General features: G+C 38.2%; 1 protein-coding gene across 3 annotated transcripts; it reads right to left on the bottom strand.

Moving 5' to 3' along the window:
* Positions 1-201: 201 nt before the first annotated feature.
* Positions 202-20,437, bottom strand: ppm1aa (protein phosphatase, Mg2+/Mn2+ dependent, 1Aa). 3 transcript variants are annotated; one of them, XM_063908444.1, is made up of 6 exons: positions 20,043-20,437; positions 18,226-19,079; positions 18,008-18,125; positions 16,644-16,755; positions 16,493-16,550; positions 202-451 (listed from the first exon to the last, which is right to left on the bottom strand). In XM_063908444.1, the coding sequence occupies exons 2-6, from the start codon at positions 19,060-19,062 to the stop codon at positions 416-418; spliced, it is 1,161 nt and encodes a 386-aa protein (XP_063764514.1). In that variant the 5' UTR covers positions 19,063-19,079; positions 20,043-20,437; the 3' UTR covers positions 202-415. The 3 variants fall into 3 exon arrangements, with proteins under 3 accessions (XP_063764514.1, XP_063764513.1, XP_063764515.1); XM_063908443.1 differs by lacking the exon at positions 202-451 and adding an exon at positions 510-1,860; XM_063908445.1 differs by lacking the exon at positions 202-451 and adding an exon at positions 8,314-12,961 and having other exon boundaries at positions 20,043-20,434.
* Positions 20,438-20,736: the final 299 nt, after the last annotated feature.

The raw sequence follows: 20,736 nt of genomic DNA, 5'->3' as shown, positions 1-20,736 counted from the left end.
TGTTTTGTAGTTTTGAAATAAAAACAGGAAGAGACACAAAACAGTGTGAAAAGTGCAACCAGTAATTGCTGTGATACATGTTTATATTCAGATGCTTGTGTAGTGAAACTTAAGTGTGCAAGTGTAGAAAGAAACCTTAATGAAAGGACAATCGAGCTCACTGAAATGGAACAGAAATTATTTAAGGCATTTTCGTCACCTATAATTCACTCAGTACATATACACAATAAAAGCTTACATGAACTAAATATTCTTCTAGAAAACTGAGGTTGCAGCTAAATCGCTTAAACTCTGACCTTGTCCTTTCTTGTATTCTACTTAACAATGTAAGCTAATAGCAATGTATTCTATGGCTGTATTTAAGTAGAGTTGGAAGAAAAACATAGCAGTAGATAATGACAGACACTGAAGGCACTTAACGTCTTGGATTCCTCTTCGCAAGCTGGTTGACCTGAAACACAAGGCAACACAATGACATTCACACAACAAAACATACAATGAGGGACAGCTGTGTTCAAGGTTTTATTGGTGGACATGAATTTCACAAAGAGCAATGTTTATTCAAGCAAGATGCTTGAGATGTGCCTTCCAATCAATGCAGATATACAGTACAGTACATGTCAGGGTTAACCTTTGAACTCGAATGCTGATCCGCAGGCTGTGACACAATTTGTGGTCATAGAGCAGGAATAAATATACCTGTTCCTTTTGGAGAATCAACCTTAGCTCAGCACCATTGTTTAACTCAGACTGTTCATATTAAGTCTTAAGATGAGGTCAGGAAGTGACAAAAGCACTACATGTTTTTTTTTTTGATGGAGCAGGAAAAACTGAAGAGCATCACAATCCTCTTGATTTCCCTTGAGTCAAACACACCGACATCAGAAATAGAAGGCTGCTGATAGGCTCAAAGTTTTTCTTTATGTCTGTTAACATACAATATAACGGGAATAAAACTCTTTAAACTGCCTTAAAAATCCATACAGGCGTAGATGATACACTGTCCCTGAAAGGAAAGCTACAGTGACTATTTTTCAATAGTGGCAAACAAAGCTGCAATAGTTCATGGCAGTTGTGGAGAGTCACAATGAAGACTTATAAGTTACAACTGCATTTACTGGCATTTGAGGGGATTCACAGCTCCTGATGCGTGTAAAGGCACGGAAATGTACACAATCTGATCAAAAACAAAGGAAAAACTTCAAACACGAAGGAGGAGCCATCGGAGAAAGGAGCTAGTAGTACTTTGATCCCTGAAGAAGTCAAATATAAGGTTTCCAAATGAAAAGACACCCCTAAAGCTGCATACACTAGATTACTGGGAGATTTATAATTCTCTTACCTTTATCACCTCTAATAAAACATAATATTCCACAATTATAACGTCTCCTTGGCAGGAAACTGCGCATAGAGCATAGATGTTCTTTCAGAGCCAACATTATTGGATAAACAAATATGTTTTTCTCATATTTAGCAAGGGGCCTGAAGGAATAATACATTAAGTAAGTGTACCTTTATATCTACACCATCTTTCTAATTGTTTCTGCTTTACTTAGGTTCAAACATTTTACCATTTAAGCCAATTCTCTGCATAGAATATTATAGTATTTGGAATGGTGTTATAGTGACCAAGACAGGTGTGGATGAGTTCCTCTTTAAATGGAGAAACTGCATGGAGATCAAGTGTTGAATGAATGGTTGGGGCATATGAGATGTGCACACAAATGAAAACTAAATTAAATAAATGATGAAAGGAGGGGAGAAACTTCATTATGGTGATGGACAAATATAAGGTAGCTGGACCTCCTCTGATTAGTTCTTGTTTTAGCTGAAACCACGGAAGAAGAGGATGTCTGGGTCCTGGGGAGGAGAAGAGCAGGATGGGGATGAAGTTTGAAGATACAGATGAAGTGACGGCATGCAGGAGGATTTACACCCACAGGCAGCATGCTTCCAGATGTCAGACGGCATGCATAAGAGATGAAAAAGACAGATCAGTACCAAAGAGTCCGACGTGTGTTCTCTTCTGCACAAACGACATGTATGGCACATCTGCATATAGTATAGGGAAAGGGTTCCCAACCCAGGAATCACTGAAGGTTCTTTTTTTTCTGCACGTTAAAAGGGTTTGAGTTGATTATTTGTGATTTGTTATTTTGTCTGCAAAAGGCAATAACACTCCCAAAACATTTCACACATGCTTAAAACCTTCAACAGTTATTTAGTCAGCATTTGAGCCGCACTGGTCGAAATGTTTCGAAGTTTTTTTGACCATGGCATTCAACTCTGGAAAAGATTCCTATACATAACTCTTTGTTTACAGCCTACTGTACTATACAAGAATGTGAGAATTCTGTATTGCGCAAAGCTTTTTTGTATTTCACTGAGGTTTTTAGATTCAAAGTCACTACTTTACAATCCTGAAAAGAAGGGATCTTTAAAGAGAAAATTCATATAATGTCAGAAACAGTGAACAAAAACATTTTCCAAAAAATGACATCAATGCCGAAGAAAAAAGAAGGCTGGTTATTTTTCTTGAAAGGACAACGATAGTATAGTAAAAATAACAAATCGTACCTCCTCACAGCAAATGATTTCATAGATATTTATGAAATGTACATTTATCGTAGACAATTGTATCTATTCATTTGCACACAAGCCCAAACAGAAGCAATTTGCTTGAATAAAATGAGTACTCTAATCTTTATGAACAACAAACTAATTGTTCAGAGATTTCAACTTACACAAAAAATATGAGTTTACTCAATAATAGAGCCAAAGAAAATGAGAAAAACTGTAAAATTGACTCGACTTTAAGCATTGTGATTTGTTTTTAAGCCATTAATGGTAAAGAGCCCAAAGCGTGATGACAAGACGCCTACATACAGTTTCAATCTCCCCGCAGCCTAATGACGGACAGGAGAGAATGCTGCAAACGAGAAAAGGCAGGGCAGGTACAAAAGAACATTTTTTTTCTAGCAGTCGCATCAATACATTTTCACAGTAGAGCACAATAGATGGTCTTACGCAACAGAGTAATGAAGAAAATTGCTAGTACAGATTGGCAGAAAGCAGCAATGACGGTATTTGACAAACACTATACGCCTTAAGCAGTCCTTAACTATTGAAAAATAAATATCAACTGCATATTTAACCTTTGTCTTACGGAAAGAATCGAATACCATCTGCGTCTTCACGCTTGTGAATTACGTTTCGTTGAGGCTGCACTAAAAAAATACAACATTAAGTGTTTTTCAGACAATGTTGCAGGATCTATTGCTCATCTTTCCTAATGCAGTTCAGCCATGTATTTTAAGACTTTCCTCTAGCCACATTACATAACGGTGCTGGTTTGAAGTGATGAAACAGCTTGAATATCAAATATAAACAGGATTTTGTCAGATTTGAAGGGAAAATCCAATTATTTTAATATTGCATCTCCTCAAAGTTTTGGGACTTGCCTTCGGCAGAATGATCAAAAGCAGAGGATGAGATATTTAGACCAAAAACATCAAACCTGTCACTTTAATTTATTTGGCATTGCAAATATGTTAACATTGTGTTTTCCTATAAGTTAATGAAAATATATTGTTCATTATTGTTCCTGGCATGTGGCAAGAATATTGATACTGAACATATATAAGTAGACATTTTATTGACAAGGTATTTTATTTTTTCCCCATCATATATAAACAAAACTAACACTAACATTACAAAACCAAACAATGTATTTATATGCAGAAACTTCTGTATGGCTATGTTTAGATTCTCACTTACTTTTGGTCAGGGAAACATTGTGGTTTTCAGAACAACTCTACAGTGACATAAATCTCATTGTCTAAAGTTAACCACAAAAGATACAGGAGGCTTTTGTGTGCACATTCTGTCATTCATTCAAAAACAATATAGCCTTTGAACATATTCCAGTAGCGATTACATTTACAAGCACAGAATAATTTGGGAAACTATTAAGCAGTCATTTCTTGGAGACAGATTGAAAACACTTGATCTAGATTTCCTAGAATGCAACTGGATTAGTAGCTTCTGCTGGACTACAGGGATTTTAATTCAGACTTTGTAAAAACCTTCCATAGCGAATTAAGACAATATGTAACATCTATGGACAGTGGTGGAATATCACTGAGTACATTTAATAAAGTACTTTGAGGTACTCTACTTGATTTAAATATTTATATGTAATGCTCCTTGATATGTCAGATTTTTTTACACTAGTTCTATGTAGTTACTTTATAGATTCAGATTCATGTTACAAAATATAACTGTAAAAAAAGGACGATGATTTATCGGTACACAACTTTACAACATTATTGTTCTTTTAGTGAAATCGATAAGCTGCCCAGCATTGTACTGTACAAAACAGCTCCTCCTTACAATTAACATCAAATTAATTATAATACAGGATATTACTTTCTTTATTCCAAACTTTACTTTTAGTGCTTTAAGTATATTTTGATGCTCAATTTCAATAAGTATTTCTATACTGTAGTATTCATTCAGTAAAATATCTGAGTAGTTATTTAAACACTTATGAAAGGCTGACTTTTATGGTGCAGTTAACTGTCCTGAGTGCCCTATAAAATGCAGGTCTGTTTAACGGTTACATTTTTACCCCGTTTCAGGCATTATGTAAAGAAACACACAAAGTCTGAGCTACTGGTCTATCCCCGAAAAACATTACAAAGACATAGAAAAATAAACAAAATCAATAAAAGAACATTATGATAATCAATGAAATGGCTTTATAATGAACAAGCATGTTGCTGTGAAACAGGTTCAGTCATGTTGTCTATCCCCTGCAGCTGGGACAAACAACTAGCCACTTGCCAGACGAGATTTTTCTCCCCCTTCCACACAATGAAATATGGATATGAGCAGTGGGGATTGTGGGCAGCTGTCAACAAATACCACAGCTCTCCGCCACCACTGATCCATCAGAACCACAACAGGGCTGACCTGCTGGCTACGGCTGACATTAATCCTAAACCTCTCCGTCAGTGTGGAGGAATGACAGGACACAACGTGGTGGTGGGAGCCAATGCTGATACGGGCCCTAACAAGGAGAGGTGCTGATGCTAATGGGTTTATCTGTGGCTCTCTAACAAGTCTGCATCGTTTAATGTCCTAATTTACAGTGAGCTGTGTCTCAGGGGTGCAGGATAATGAGCTGGCCCGGGATTCCCAGGGCAGCAGCTTGTGTAATACACCTCATGCAAGGGGAGGCTTACTCCCACCAAGTGTAAGTGAGAGACAGAGAGAGAGAGAGAGAGAGAGAGAGAGAGAGAGAGAGAGAGAGAGAGAGAGAGAGAGAGAGAGAGAGAGAGAGACAAAAGCAGGAACGACATGTCCGCAGGAGAGAGAAGGGCGTGAGGGGGGAGGGAGGGTACATGTCATCTCTGCTTGATATGGTTGTTTGTACACACCAATCATTGAATCGCTGCAACCAAGTGAGAAAAGCGTGTGTTCTCTGTGACAAACTGACCTCGGGCAACAAGAACACTCACAGAAAGAGGAAATGGAGAAGGAAAGCAGCATGGTGAGTGGGGGAAGAATAATACCATGCCATATATAAATACAGCAGGGCAAATGTAGATTTGATCCTATCTTATGTCGTCCACGAACCACCTGTCATCCATTCTTTTGCTCTCCTATGCTTAACTCAATAAAAAAATTATATTCCTCCTTTTTTTTTTAATACAGAGCAACCCTGAAAAATCTGGTTCCTAGTGCACACCAAAGCAAATTAACAAATGTGGAGCTCAGTGACCTCAGTGCAGAGACCATCCACGCAGAGTATGCGGTGTGCCCTACCACCCCCACCTCGTACTGCTGCGTCTGCATGGCTGCATTAGTCAGGCTCAAATGGTTTTTTTCCGCCATGAGAAGCAGAGCATGACATGCGCTAAACAATGGCAGGCAGATGACGAGCCAGCTCCATTTGAGGATGGCCTCTGCCGACGTGGACGCTTTTTTTTTGTGAATGTGGGGGAATATAAGGGCAGAGTGATTCATTAGGGGTGCACAGGTGGCCCGGGATCTAATGAGTGACATTTTGTTCAGTTCTAACGTGCAAATGGCTCCCAGAGTTATGTATGCACTTCAAAAAACAAGCTTGTTTAAGATTATTTTTCTAAATTTAGCTGTGAAAATGTTTCGTATTTTTGTAGCACATTAATCTAGTAGCCAATAGAAAAGGTTTCCAAAGCAACAGAGGGGAGATATTTAATAACATGAGGCTAAAAAGGCAGCAACACAGGGGCAATGACCATTAACATACCAGATATTCAGTGTGATGTGACTTTAAGTCAAGTGTTAAAGTGCTGTTATTTAATTCAAATCTGTCAGCAACATCTACTTAATGAAAGAAAACCCTGACTGTTTCCATCAATTAACTTCCAGAGGCCTGTTTGAGTGTGAATGCCGCAGCTGGTGTTTCTAAGCAGTCTCAGCTATTAACACTGCCCCCCTCTGGTTTACTGGCGGCCGGATTAGGAACCTGTTAGTGCATTGATCAGACAGACATTGAGTCATAAAAAAAGCTGGGAGACATTTTTAAACGTTGTATTTGATAATTGATATCCACTGACTGAGAGAACATATTTTAAAAATATTCTCCTGAATACATTACATTGCAAACTCTAAATTTAATCTAATCTTGCTTCCGTTTCTTTAAAGAATACAGAAAAATATCTCCTAAAGAAGCTTGTTTAAGCATGCCAGTCAATTCCTCACAGGAGCCACAACAATCCAAATTGTACCTGATCTATTAACTGCTCGCCACTGAGCACCGTTTGAACGTTTGACCTTCTAACACAGCTCATGACATTATGTTGACATTTGAAGTAATCCCTCCCACAGTTCTTAATCCCGGTAGCCGTGGACCGCCATGACCCATCCTCTGAGCTCAAGCCCCTGACATGCACTCACCACACACTGACAGAAAAGGCAGGGAGACAAGTCAACAACACCACTGCGCTTCAGAAGCACATGGGGCTCAGGAACATGCAGCGATAAAAGGGCTTGATAATTTGTACACACACTGCAAGCACAGACATTGAAGGTGTAACATGAGGATAGCCCCTGAATGCTCCTCTCATGTTAACCATTATAATGTTCCAAAAATAAACTGGAAATGTTTGGAAAAACACAGAATTTCATATTAAAACAATTAAAAGCTGTTGTCGACTCTGGATGTGGAAAAATATTCTTTCCACTGCACAATAGTGGCCTGAAACAAATCAAATCTGTCCTCTGTAAAAAATGTGAATATTGGAAATAAACATCAAAATATAACATTACAACCTGTGATCATTTTTTCATATTTTGGTTTCACAAATTGAGATACAAAATGTAATTTTCAGCAAACAGGAGTAATTTAGGAAATGGGTTACATATTTTTTTTATCGTACCATTGGTGAAATACTTTTTCATCCAGATGTGTGAAAAGTCTTTAGAGGGAACTACCCCCTTTTATTTATTTTTTCACATTATTCCTACACTCTAAAACAGAGATATTAGACTACATGAACACATTTCTCCCAAATCCAAATACTAGGGTTCCAAAACTCAAATTTTTGAAGTTTCCACAGACAGAGAACACCCAGGGGATTGTTCTGAGTATATGGGCCATTTTTTTGTTTCAAATCTGAGAACACTAGAATAAAGAGGATTTTGGTATAAAAAATTGTTATCAAACTTTGCGTGGGTTTACAAAATCAGTCACTTTTCATGTGTAGCTCAAGACTTCACATTTGAGGAAACCGCATATTTGAGACTCAGAAAACTGTGAACGTGATCATATGAATAAAATATAGCAATGATTTATTTAGGTGGTGTTCGCCTTTGAGGATATACCTTCACAACATCTATAATGCTGTTAAATGAATTGGCCAGGTATTTATTTTTTATAAGATTCTATATTTATGGATGGATGCAATTCATTTACAGTACACTGTCTTCTACATTGTAACACTCAAGTTGTCTCTAGAGTCGTGTGATAAGAACAAAAGGCTCATTCTGCGTAAATAGCATCAGAATTTTGAAGATTTGCGTATGAGCCCTAAACTTATTTTAATGCATGTTCAAGTGTAACATAGGATCGTGCAGAGCTAGTTAATCTTCCAACTTACCATAATTTTAACAAGCAAATTCGATTCAATCCTGTTTTCAACCTACTTTTAAGTAATATAATGTAACTTTTTCTGTAAGAATGTCTTTCAAGTTTTGTTTTCTTTACAATCAATGAAGGTTTTGCTTGGGCAACAGGCCCCCCAAAAAAAGTGATGAATTGAGAGGTACAAGATGACAACCCATTTATTTAGTAATACATTCTGCAAACTAGAAATTTTATTCAAACTTCAAAGGCTAAAAAATGAAAGAAAGGAAGGGAAGAAGGGGAGAAAATGTAAGGACCAGGGAGAGAAATGCATCAATTCACAAGCAAGGAATGCAATTTGTTCAATCGACAACACAAATAGTACAATTTAGTTCAGGGAACAAAGCTTTTTTAAACATTTTCTTTTTTTCTGCCATTCCTTTGGAGCTAGAACATAATACAAAATATACAGTTATTGAACTTTGTAAAATCACTCACAGAGGCCTCTGAGAAGCATTTGAATCAACATTGACAATACTTATCTACAGCACTCTAAAGCTATTCTTGAATGTAATCATAAATATAGCAGACGTGAGTGTATGTATGCACATTTTGAATGCTTACGAGGTTACCATGTCAAAACACTTGCATTGGTTAAAAGTATGACATCATATGCAGTGACAAATTAAATAAGCTTTCAAGACCGAGATTCAAAAAGGTAACATGGGCAGGGGGGGGAGGGGGGACAAATAGCATACAAACCAGCGATGGTTGAAAAGTTGTACCGTGTCACAACCAGAACAAAGTCCCTTTGTTGATCGCTGACGTACCCTAGCATGGTGACAGTTTTGAATCTAGGAGAGTCATTTCAGCTGGATTACTCCTCATAGTGTTTTATTGAACAAGTACTTTAGCAGGGAAACATGAGATTGGGTAAGGCAAATCGGTGAGCTTATTTACGAGCTGAAAAAGTCAGCAAAGTGAGGCTCAGGTCGCCCTGTGAGGGGACAAATAAACCACAACTGCTAAGGGTCACACAGTAAACGCCACAAGCGAGGTACATCAATATGTACAAGAGGGCGCAAGGATTTCAAATCTCTTCAACGTCTGCCAGGTTGTCCTCCGTACAAGAATATACAGGGTGCATTCCAGGCAACCAAAGGTAACTCTGTTAATAGCTTTATAATCTTTTTTTCTACAATAACAATTTTCTAAAAAAACAAAAAAGATGATTATAAATGATCAGTGCATCTGACTTCTGTCATTTTGTCACTTCCCACATCTCTAAAACCCTGAACTCTCGGTACAATTCTAGATTTTAAACTAAGTGAGCTTCACAAGTAGACATGGTGGTGAGCTTTTTTTTTGTTGTTTTTTGTCTGGGGTGGGGGGGGGGGTAGCTTATACGACAAGGCCAATAGTGTTACTAGTTACTAAAATAAGTTGTCATTTGCAGTAGCCACTTATATCCTATCGTTAACATCAGCACAATTCAGTCAAATACTGTACACAAGCACAGGCTTATTCCACTCAAAAGGATCAGTGTTAAAATCATAAAGACTAAGGGCCACAAAACAAATGCTTTCTCCCTCTCTCTGAACAGATTGGATCTACATAACACAAGACAAAACACTTCCTATAAATGTTATGAGGTATTTCAGTTCAAGAAAAAATAAAACAAGGAGAATAAATTTGGGAGATTATTTTGGGGGGGAGATGCGGGACAAATAGGGATGTGATTTTACATGATCTGAACAAAATGCACATATGTAATAAATCACACCCAAGCAACTCTCAATATCGACTAACACTTCAGCTACAGCAATCTTGAATATTAAAAAGCTTATTTCTACATTTTTCATTTTGTGGGTTGTTATCGAAATGGATAATTAACCAGCATCTTTCAGGGGCCACATCCTGATTTTAAATCTCTAGGGCAATGCAGGACTATCCAGGAGCAGGGGGGCGGGGGGGGGTATTGATGGCCTCGAGATGATTACAAATATAGTTTGTTCCTCATTAAGGGTGAAGAAAAACTGCATGAAATGTTGCTTCAAGAGTCATCAAGACCTACCAGGTCTGCAATAAGCAGCTGCGTGCTGGTAACCGTTCCACAAGAGACGTTTAGTGCACTCTCAAAATAAAACTTCTTATCTAAATACAAAAAGGCATTTTGATTACATTTAGTTTTTCCTCAAACATACTGAATGAACTGGCTTGAAGAGTTTATATTAAACAAGAGCACAATATGTTTTGTGAGTATTGTAGTAGGTAATCAATACTGTGAATTGACCGTGTTTTACTGCTCTGTTTTTTGCTTCTTTAAATGGGAGGCAATATTGAGGAAACTACATGTTCATGCAAATAAACACAACGCAATCTGCTGAATTATGACTACGTTAATATGTATGCCGCCTCTCGGTTCTTTAAAAGGAACCCTATGGAGTTTCCGTGTAAACACACTTAGGTTTACGTTCAACACTTCTTACCAAAATGCATCATCAGAGTACCCTCAAGCCTAACGGTGTAAAGAAATGTAAAACGGTTTTCTTTTTTTTACAGGAATCAACTTTATATTGTTACTTCTTGTGATATAGATTTCACAATTTAAATTAATCGAGTGTCTTTGGCCGTTTTGCCACAAAAGTATATTAAAAGCAGCTCATTGAAGATGAACACGAGTTCCTTAAAGATTTGATAATGAGCTACCACCACAAACCTAAAAGCGGTGAAAGTGTTAGGATTGTCTTTTTAATAAACGGAGAGTTGCACATTTAGTACAATATTATTGTGTATTGTATAAAACGAACCGTTAAAACCCTCAGTGTTTATCAGAGGGACAGCAGAGTGATTAGAGGGAACCGTTAGCCCAAAACAAACCAGAATCACATTTTGTCCATGGCAAAAAACTAACTCAAGCGAAATGATTTATTCCTTGAAATTTTAAGTCAAAAATATATACATACATTAATTTCCAACAATGCAATTTTAGACAAAGATGACAGAAAATAAATCTGAATTAAACCATTTCTCTTCAAGAAGTAGATCTACTGTGTGTTAAGAACAGATTTAGACTGTGACTGTTCATCTTTTCAGAGAATTAACTAGCGAGAACAAATCAACCCGCAGATCACACACTGTAGCAGCAAACTATTGGGCTCTGGCTTGTGGTGCTGGGGGGGAGAGGTTTAGGTGGAGCACTCTAAAAAGGTGCTGTACAACCATGAGAACTCATCGCAGTAGGCAGATTTGTTCTTGGTTTGAAAGTCCAACTGAAAACCATGTGAAGAATAAATGTAGCCTTGTTTGTTTGTCCTATTATCTGACAGGTCATTCTGCTCTGAAGTAGACAGCGCTGTAACCGTTTACAAAGAGTAAAATGATCAGATGTTAAAAGGTAGAAGTTAAAAATCTATCTGTACCACATGCAAAATCTGAATCTCATTAAAAAGAAACTTGGCATAGGCTGTCATAAAGCTGAAAAAAGTGATATAAAATCATATGGCACCCACAGTGGGCACAATGCATGTTAACGTGATATTTAAATATGACACAATAGATGTGTAAACTAGTCTAGACTTGACTAACTGCAATGCATTATACACGTTGGGTAAATTGAACTACTCGTGTCATCTCAGGTTACTGTATGGTTCTGATATATAGCTTGAAGTTGTTCAGATAGCGTTACAGCATGTAAACTCTGTTATCCAAAACGTTTTGGAATAAGAAGTAGTGAAAGCCTATGCTGGGTTGATGTGGAACACTGGCTGAAAAAGGGCAGACAGAGGGAAAGCATTGGGAGAGAGATTCCCTTAAACTCCAGCCCGGTCTGACCAAACCACCCTATTTAAATTAGAGTTGCACACACAGATCTGCCTTTACACTGACACACTGACACACGTGCGCACATACATACACACAAGCACCCATGCACGCTTGCAGGTATCTATTTGCACAGACAAATGTGTTAACCGGGGTCTTTTTTTTATCAGATGCCTCAAAAAAAAGGATTAATTTTCAGTTCCAAAATGACTCGAGAAACACGTAGCCATTATTATTTGAGCATGTACAGAAAAAACACTTACAAAAATAAAATACAATAAAAAAAAGCACAGGGGAAAAAATAATTAGGGTTTAAATGGTTTGATATAGAGCTTACTGTGCTGTCAACTATACAATTTACCCGTTTCTTAAAAAGGAGCATAGACTAACTGAAAGAAAAGAAAAGGAAAGTACTGTAAAAGCGCAGAGACATTGTGCCTGGAGGACAAGCAGTAATATTCACTGAATAGACATTTGTTACAATTCCAGAAGAGCAGGAAAAGGCAGATAGTGCATAAAAGGTTCTCTTTTTCATTTCTTTCATTTTTTAACTTAAAATCAAGCTGCATTAAATACAGGCTGTTTGTACAGGACAATTGCACTTCACAAAAAACAGAAATATACAAACACACACAAGGAAATGTGAATCAAATTAATTACAGCAAAAAAAATCTTACTACTTAAGCTGATTATTTAACAAAAAGAAAGAAAAACCTTGGGGACTTGTTATGGGTTACTTTAGAGGAGAGTATCAAGGGGGGGGGGACATAAAGGGGGGAGACAAGACGGTGGGGATCCTGAACTCCAGAGTGGACTGGTGCTGCACTATTCCAGGTTTGTGTGCATGTAACTCCTCTTCTTCCTCCCATGAAATTCCCTTCTTAGAAACCAAAAGCTCAGAGTGACGGAGAGACAGACTGCTTAGCTGAGCTGCTGTGGGTCTTGAGAGGATGGTGGTTTGTAAACTCTATGCTGTGTTAGTGGTGGGAGGTTGTGTTACCACATGTCGTCTGTGGACGCAGAGTCCTTGATGAGAGAGGAGAGGAAGGAGAAACCCTTCAGACTGGCTCTAAAAACCATCAGATCTCTACCAACAGCTGGACAGCTTTAAGCATGTATGACACACACTGACAGAACACAAATCATCCAGGAGTTCACATTCAACAGCGTTATTTCCCCAAATATCCTTTTGAATTCTGCCGTAATCAACTTCTTAAGTGTATAACATATCTATATACCATTGCTATTTAAAACACTCATTACTCATCAACTGTGTATAAGGTTACCTTGTGTATCATTGTTTACCTGACACGCAACAAGTAGGGGCTGAAGCAGTATTAGCAATATCTGACATTATTTGCATGTCTGTTTAAAATATCCCTTTTTCTATAAAAATAAGCCTTTGAGCAGTTAAGTTTGGAAATTATTTTAGCACCCTTTCATCAATCCATATTTACTTTTTGCTATATTTAAATGTGTTTATATGTTTTAACATATGTTAAACCAGGCAACTGCATTATGCAGCTATAAATCCTTAGGCATACAAGTTTAGTATACATGTGTAAAAGTAAATGAGGGTAAAAGAAAATGAAAAGCTACAATTTAAAAATGCTAATAATTAATTATTCACACAAACATAAGATTTATATGAAGGATAAAGCAGACTGTAATGCTATTTCTGACTATTTCCTGATTTAGTTTGTGGACTCCTGTTTTAATTTTCGCCATTGTTTTAGGTTTGTAAGGAAGTGGCAATGTTCGGCAACTCTTGTAACTTGCCACAGGTATCGTCTATTACAAAACACTATTACAGTAGGTCTGATCGTGAATAACGACTTTGTGTGAACGTGTTCAGACTTATTTTTCACATAGAACGAATGACCTTTCACTACAAGTTCAGACATACACCTGGCATCTATCCTCCTTTGGGCTGGAACAGTTATTGTGGAAAAAGATTAGTGCAGTAGCTTCCTGCTAACAGTTAAAGCACAGCGTCACAATGAAGGGCATTATTCTCATGACTGTTGTAACTGCCGTGTTGTTTTAGCACTACCTGCATGATATGCCACTGGTATTCATGTTTAAAAGTCAACCCTTAAGATTAGTATCTGGGCTGATTTGAATACCAGCAAAAATAAACCAGACAAAATTCTGTTCTTTTACTGTAAATCGGTTCCCCTTTGTTACAGCTAGGCTCTACAGGGAGAACATTTAGTCATACGTGTTAAAAATAAAAGTCAAATTTTGAGGAGAACCAGAATTTGAGGTGTAAATCCTACACAGATTTTGTAGGCTAAGCTTGCTTTGAATGTGCCAGATACATAATAGCACTAATTATCTTTGCTGCTATTTAACCCTGCTTATTGCATACATGGAACATTTTTGGCACAACTTTGGGTGTACGTTAAATTCTATATCATCACATTTGTATGTTGTAGTTTTAACGTGCACTAGGCATCTATGTCACTAAAGTTAATATAGGTTAATATAATGAAGTACTTGGTGCAGGGCAAATAACCCAGAAAAGGACTTTCCCTACGTAAGTTGATGTGACGTTGATATTTCTTTTGAAAGTGACCATTTTTATCTTTCTTTATGGATGAAGTAGTTTGTGTAACATTATTCATTGTACCTTAAAAGTCTACCTTGTTAAAAAGACTTCAATACGGCTAGGATTTTTACTTTATTTGTTACTTTCCCTTATCAGAAACAAAGAAAACTGCCAAACATGTAATTGCTTGATGGAGATGTTTAGAGGAGTTTGTAAAGAAGCAAAACAGCACTCCAATTTCAAATGTCAATATTATTATCATTATAGTAACTTCTGTTCTGTCGTTGTTATTTTACAACAGAACAAAGAATACAAAGAGAAGAACAGTTGCCCTTCTTGATGTAGGTAAATAATGAAATAATTGAAGTTTTTATTATTTCAGGCAATATGCCATTTTAAGAACAAATACCTACCACAAAATCTCCAAGGTTAGTCAGTTTGACACCTACCACTGTATGCAGTCAATGTGTTCATATAGAAGGTGTTTTTTACACTGATTCTTTTACTGATTCATGTGATAAAATTGCCACAGAATTAATGACATATCCCCCACAACCTTTTCTGTATTTTGTGGTGCTACAAGACTTAATAATGGGCCATTAGGATTTGTTGTCACTGCCTCAACCCCTTTGTTTTCATTGTGACGTACTCTCCAAAACATTACCTATTCATGCAAAGGTCTTTTCTGAAAAACTGAGAGTCAGAACGAGCTGGATGGAGAAATCCAAACCAGGCAACAAGGAACTATCCAATCAGAGCAACGTGGAGAATAAGAGATGTCACCAGAGGAATAAAAAAAAATGGATTCGATAAACGATAACAACGGGCTTCATCACATGATGTCTGAGGTTTGAAAGCAGGCTAGTTAGACTGACAGCACAAGGCAAAATGAGTTGGTGGTCTCATGAAAAGACCATATAGCGCAGCATTACAGCCGCAGAGTCCTGTTGTCTCTCTTTTAGGGGCTGTGCTAAACAACACATTTCAATTAGATTTCTTGTAATAACTTGGTGAACAAAGATTATAAATACTTGTACTAGAACAACTGAAAGTGCAAACGCTGCTAAAAAGGTGGTTCAAATGACTACCCACTACCAGGTAGAATATGGTAAGAAATACTGTATTAAGTATTTTATAGACAACTTTAAAAACATTTCTACATTCCTACATTCCTACTCCATAGAAACATTTGTGTCTATTTAGCCCATTTATGTATTCAGGCTGTACCACATAATACAGAGGAGGTGAAGGGGCCCCAACGCTTTCTGAAGGTACCCTAATTTCCCCAAAAACGGAATATGTGAATGTAATTCAAAAAGTCTATCATAACGCAAACATAAAACACTGAAACAAAGGGCTAATTTGCACAGTCAAGGACAAGATCAAATATGACCAATTCAAATAGGCTGACCCAGTGAGCTTATCTGATGTACATTCAAAAGCATGATATCTGAGTGGAAGAGGGCAACAGCTTTGTGGTCGGTTTGTATATAAAAAGGAATGATATGCAATGGTCCTCTAAGAAACTATGTTGTAAGAGAGTGCAGGTTTTTTAGCCCATCCACACAAATACCAGACATTTTTTCTTATTAGCTCTTCCCTCTTTGATTTAAAGAGCTCTAATTAGTGAAATCAGCTCATGTAGTATGAAATTCAGTCTTTTTGGCATAGGACCTGCAATGCAATTGTAGTCTTTGGTAGAAAGTAAATGAAGTAGTATTATGTAGTATTACAAAACTACAATAGAATATTAATCAAATGTTCATTTTTTCAGATTCACATGAACAGGACAAAAGGCAATGAGACAACCATAGAAAGGTCGCTATGCAAGTCTGTTGTGTTTTTTAATTAGACCTGGCAACAGGCCTATTTCTCTGTTCCAAGTTGTTGAATGCTAATGACATGCATAAAATTGGTTAAGATTTTGCTGGTCACACGTCAAAAAGCATGCATACTACAGGCCAAGCCCACCTTCAGGGAGTTAAAAGAAGAGTTGGGATACTTACTGTGTCATCACTTCGGTAGGGGTTGAGTTTGTTGTACACTGCTTCAATAACACTTCGTCTGAGGGTAAGAAAAAGTACAAAAATGTTAAAGGTTATTTGATAATTACCATCAGAACAAAGAACGTGTCATTTTCATCAATAGCTCACTCACTTGCTTGCCAGCTCCCCTCCAGGAGGGAGGTTAGGGATGCTCTCAGACGCTAACGTCCGCATAACATGGACCAAATCCGGGACACCTTCATCCCCCTGCTTTTTGAGGATCTCTGTTGGAAAACAAAATATTTAGATTTTAATATAAATGTACATCAGTGTTTCTAAAAACAATATTTCATTGAAATGTGCAATACAAATGTCAGAAAGTATGTATCTATGTGCACAGGACCATGCTGTAGAGAATAATTATGGTTGTAACCTCCCTTACTTAAATGTCGCTATTATCTTGCTTAGACTTAAGCTATTTTCAAAAGGTAGATGTCTTGAGAGCATCAAAGTTTCCATGTGCCATGGTATTTTCCAAGATCTTTTCTTCTTCTAGTGCCGTTTGAATGCAGGACAGGGCATTGAGTGTGGGGAGGCCATGGTCAAAGGCCTGTGCTCTCCAAGTGCCGTCTGCTTCTTAAAAAAGGTTTCTATATATACACTGTACGCACAACATCTACAGTATTGCACGTGCTATTTTGATTGTAAAGCTTTTTGAAGTGATGTTGTGATTCACACTTGTACACTATACAGTAATAAACAAATGTTCTTCCCTCTTGCTAGACTCCAGTGTGAAACCATAAAGGTAGAGTAGTGTAACAATGAAAGGGAGTGGTAACCGGTTGGTTTTTGAGACCTATTGCCAACTACTGAACCTACAATAAAAACATATTAACAAGAATGATTTTATATACAAGTACTTTTTCCACATTGTGGCCTTGTATTTTACACCATGAATTTACTTCATGAAAGTCTACTGAACAACACATCTAGTGTGTGGGATTCCTTTTTTCATACCTGACATAGCAGTAAATTTCCGGTATGAAATGTAAGGTATTGCACTATATAGTTAGCGACAGAATCAAATGCTCTGACAAAAAAAATGAAAACATTTGGCAAAACTGGGATGGGTTACTCTGTTGGATACATTTGAAAATCCAACTCAATGTGTGACCAAATTAAGATGCATTAGATATTTACAAATGCTCAGAGATCACGTATACTCAAGCAGATAACAATAATCTACTAGATTAAAAAGCTGTCTATTTATTTTCAATTTTGTTCGTGCAGTATGTTCTCTGACAATAAAGGAACCGTTTTTATTCTTTGGCATGAAAGCAAATTTTCATCTTTTCCAATAAGCCTAGATGTTTATAACGCTAACATTATTCAAAATGTTATGTAAACTACAACAAAAAAACACGGGGTTTACACTGACCAAAGAAACTACGATACCAAAAAGGAAAGGTATTATTATGTCCATATCCCTTGTTCTATGGTTGTATACTAACCCCAAATATATATATATTTTCTTACCTTCTACTCTGCCCTCCAGGTATTTATCCAGCTCAGCCTCCCGTTTCACCGCTTCTGGAGAAACCTTTGGCGCCCCAGGAAAGCAGATCAACACAACACTCATATTGTCCCTGCTTCCCTGTTGAAATAAATACCAAACATGGAGGTCATGTAAATCATCAACGATACCAAAACAAACATCACACCATGTCAATGAAAGTTTTGTGGACATGCCATACCTTGTACAAGCAGGTGTCAACAATTTCATTGCTGACTCTTTCAAGATCATCAGTCACTTCTAGCCTTGACCTGACAAAGTCACACAGTTCCTCATTGGCCATTACATCCCAGATGCCATCACAAGCTAGTATAATGAATTCATCTTCTCCCTCACATCTCTCTATTGCATAAACTTCGGGCTCAGGAGATACAAGCTGCTCCGTCGGGCCTTTTCCATGCACGCACTTGTAGTCGAAGTCTCCCAAAGCCCGAGACACAGCTAGGGACCCATTTACTCGCTGGATCATAACTGATCCCCCGGCATTCTGGATCCTTTCCTTCTCCAAAGGGTTGCTGGGTTTGTGATCCTGTGTGAAGAAGTGCACAGCTCCACCCCGGCTGAGGAGTCCCCGTGAGTCACCGCAGTTGATAAAGTAGATATGGTTGGGAGCAATCATCACTCCCACTGCAGTGGAACCACTGCGGTCCACGCCATGCTTCTTCTCAGAGATGGTTCGCATGTGCTCATCAATCTGCAGAAAGCCTGTGCGGATCCCAGTCTTGATGCTCTCGACAGAGGGGTCTTCCTGTAGAGCACTCTGGAAGTCTGGGTTGCTGGTGATGTGCTCGAGCAGGTGCTCACAGCAGTACTTGGCCACCTGGGAGCCAGCGTGCCCATCATAAACGGCAAAGAATGACCAGGGGTCGAGACCTTGAGGCAGACCAATTACTGCTGTGTGTGCATCTTCCATCTCTACCCGCCAACCCTGCATGCTACTCAGCCCATATCTCACGTTGTTGCCTTCACCACGGGAATTGTATTTTTCCATCTTTGGTTTGTCCAGAAATGCACCCATTCTGTCCTTCTTAAGAACTGTGACACAAATAAAAAGAAATCGATTAATGTAAAAGATATGACACAAATGTAATATTTTCTAAAAAGGCTAATCATTTAAGAATGGTGGCAATATTCAGCTTCTAATCAAGAAATAATCCAAAAAGGCATACATTTATAGGAACTGTACATCAAATAAATACAGCATATCTAGTGCCAAGAAGGACACAGTGTTCTATTATACCGGGTTAAAATAAAAAATACGTATTTCAACCATTTGTTGCAAAGATTAGTATATTAGAGTTATATTAGAGCTCAGTTCAGGCACCATGCTCTAATCTAAAAATAGTAGACATGTGTACACATTTTGACTACATATTAGGGTACACTGCTATTATGGGTCGGATTGAAACGCCCTTAAACCTGTGCCTGATCGATCGCATGTAATGTTGTGAGTGTAATGTAACGCACGTTGTTATCCTTTGAATACACCGTTGGACAGCTATCTGACCTTCGCAGTGCACACCACTTCACCATAGTTGCTAGTCCGGGCTATGTTAGGTAAAGCTATCGTTACATGCCTGCAGAGCTAACGTCAGCTAACCGACTGACCAGTTACACAAAAACAAACACAAAACAATTTCAGGGGATCTGACAAATCCAACATTAATGCTAACGTTAATGTGAGCTAATTCACAACATGAACCTGCACAGTAAGGATAGATTTTGGTCTTAGATTTACGGAAAAAGTTAGCTCTTTAGCAAGTCCAGACCACAACCCAAATAAACAAACAGCCTTGCCTAGATGCGGGCCTTGACCCTTGTCCCCCACAGCTAACTTTGACAGGCCTCCCTCCACCATAACGTTATGTTAAGGCAAGGAGAGCCCTCGGCCTTGCTAACGTTTTATCGCTAGCGTCGAATGCTAAAACGGCTAGGACAGCTATCTGCCAAACGTTCCTCAACCGCTGCTGGCTTTAGAGAAAACATTGTATGACTTACCAAAACTCCGAAATACAAGTTGACAGCAACGGAAGCAGCGACCGTGACCAGGACGGACTGGCCTCCGTTCACACCGGAGAGTGTACACCGACGAAACTGGGGGGTTTGCGGAGGTTAGCTAGGCTAGCTAGCCAGTTAGCTAGCAATGAGAGCAGTCGTCACTCGGGATTCAATGCATATAAATGGTGTAAGTGCGGAGGTCCCTCTTTGCGTACGCCCGTGATGCATTACATTATCTCAGCTGGCGATCTAAAGTATATTCTGACAGATTTTCAGGGAATTTGTGGGCTGGAGCTTTGCGTGGCCAAGCCAGGGGGGAAGCTGAAACGTCTGTCCCAGCCTCTCTCCACTAGACAGCTTGACAGCTTGCTAGCTAACGTTAGCTTCGGAGGAGCACAGAGCAGCGAGCCCCGGGGACGGCGTAGTGGCTACCTCACGTAATTACAACTTCCGGGATAACAATAAACATCTGAGGTATTTTTTTTGTAAATACTATGTACCCTGGTTATTAATCAAAACAACGGAAAAAGGGACAATCTGAATATAACGACGTCTTCCCTAAACGTTGTAATTCATCCTGAAATAAAGAAAAACATTAAAAGGTATAAACAAAATGTATGATTCAAATGATTTTTTCAGAACAAGGTTTAAAGTTGATGTAAATAATTATCACCTTTGCTAAACTAATGTACAA

Source organism: Eleginops maclovinus, chromosome 19 (genome assembly GCF_036324505.1).
Source record: "Eleginops maclovinus isolate JMC-PN-2008 ecotype Puerto Natales chromosome 19, JC_Emac_rtc_rv5, whole genome shotgun sequence".
NCBI lineage: Eukaryota > Metazoa > Chordata > Actinopteri > Perciformes > Eleginopidae > Eleginops > Eleginops maclovinus.
This window is presented reverse-complemented; position numbering and strand designations above follow the sequence as displayed.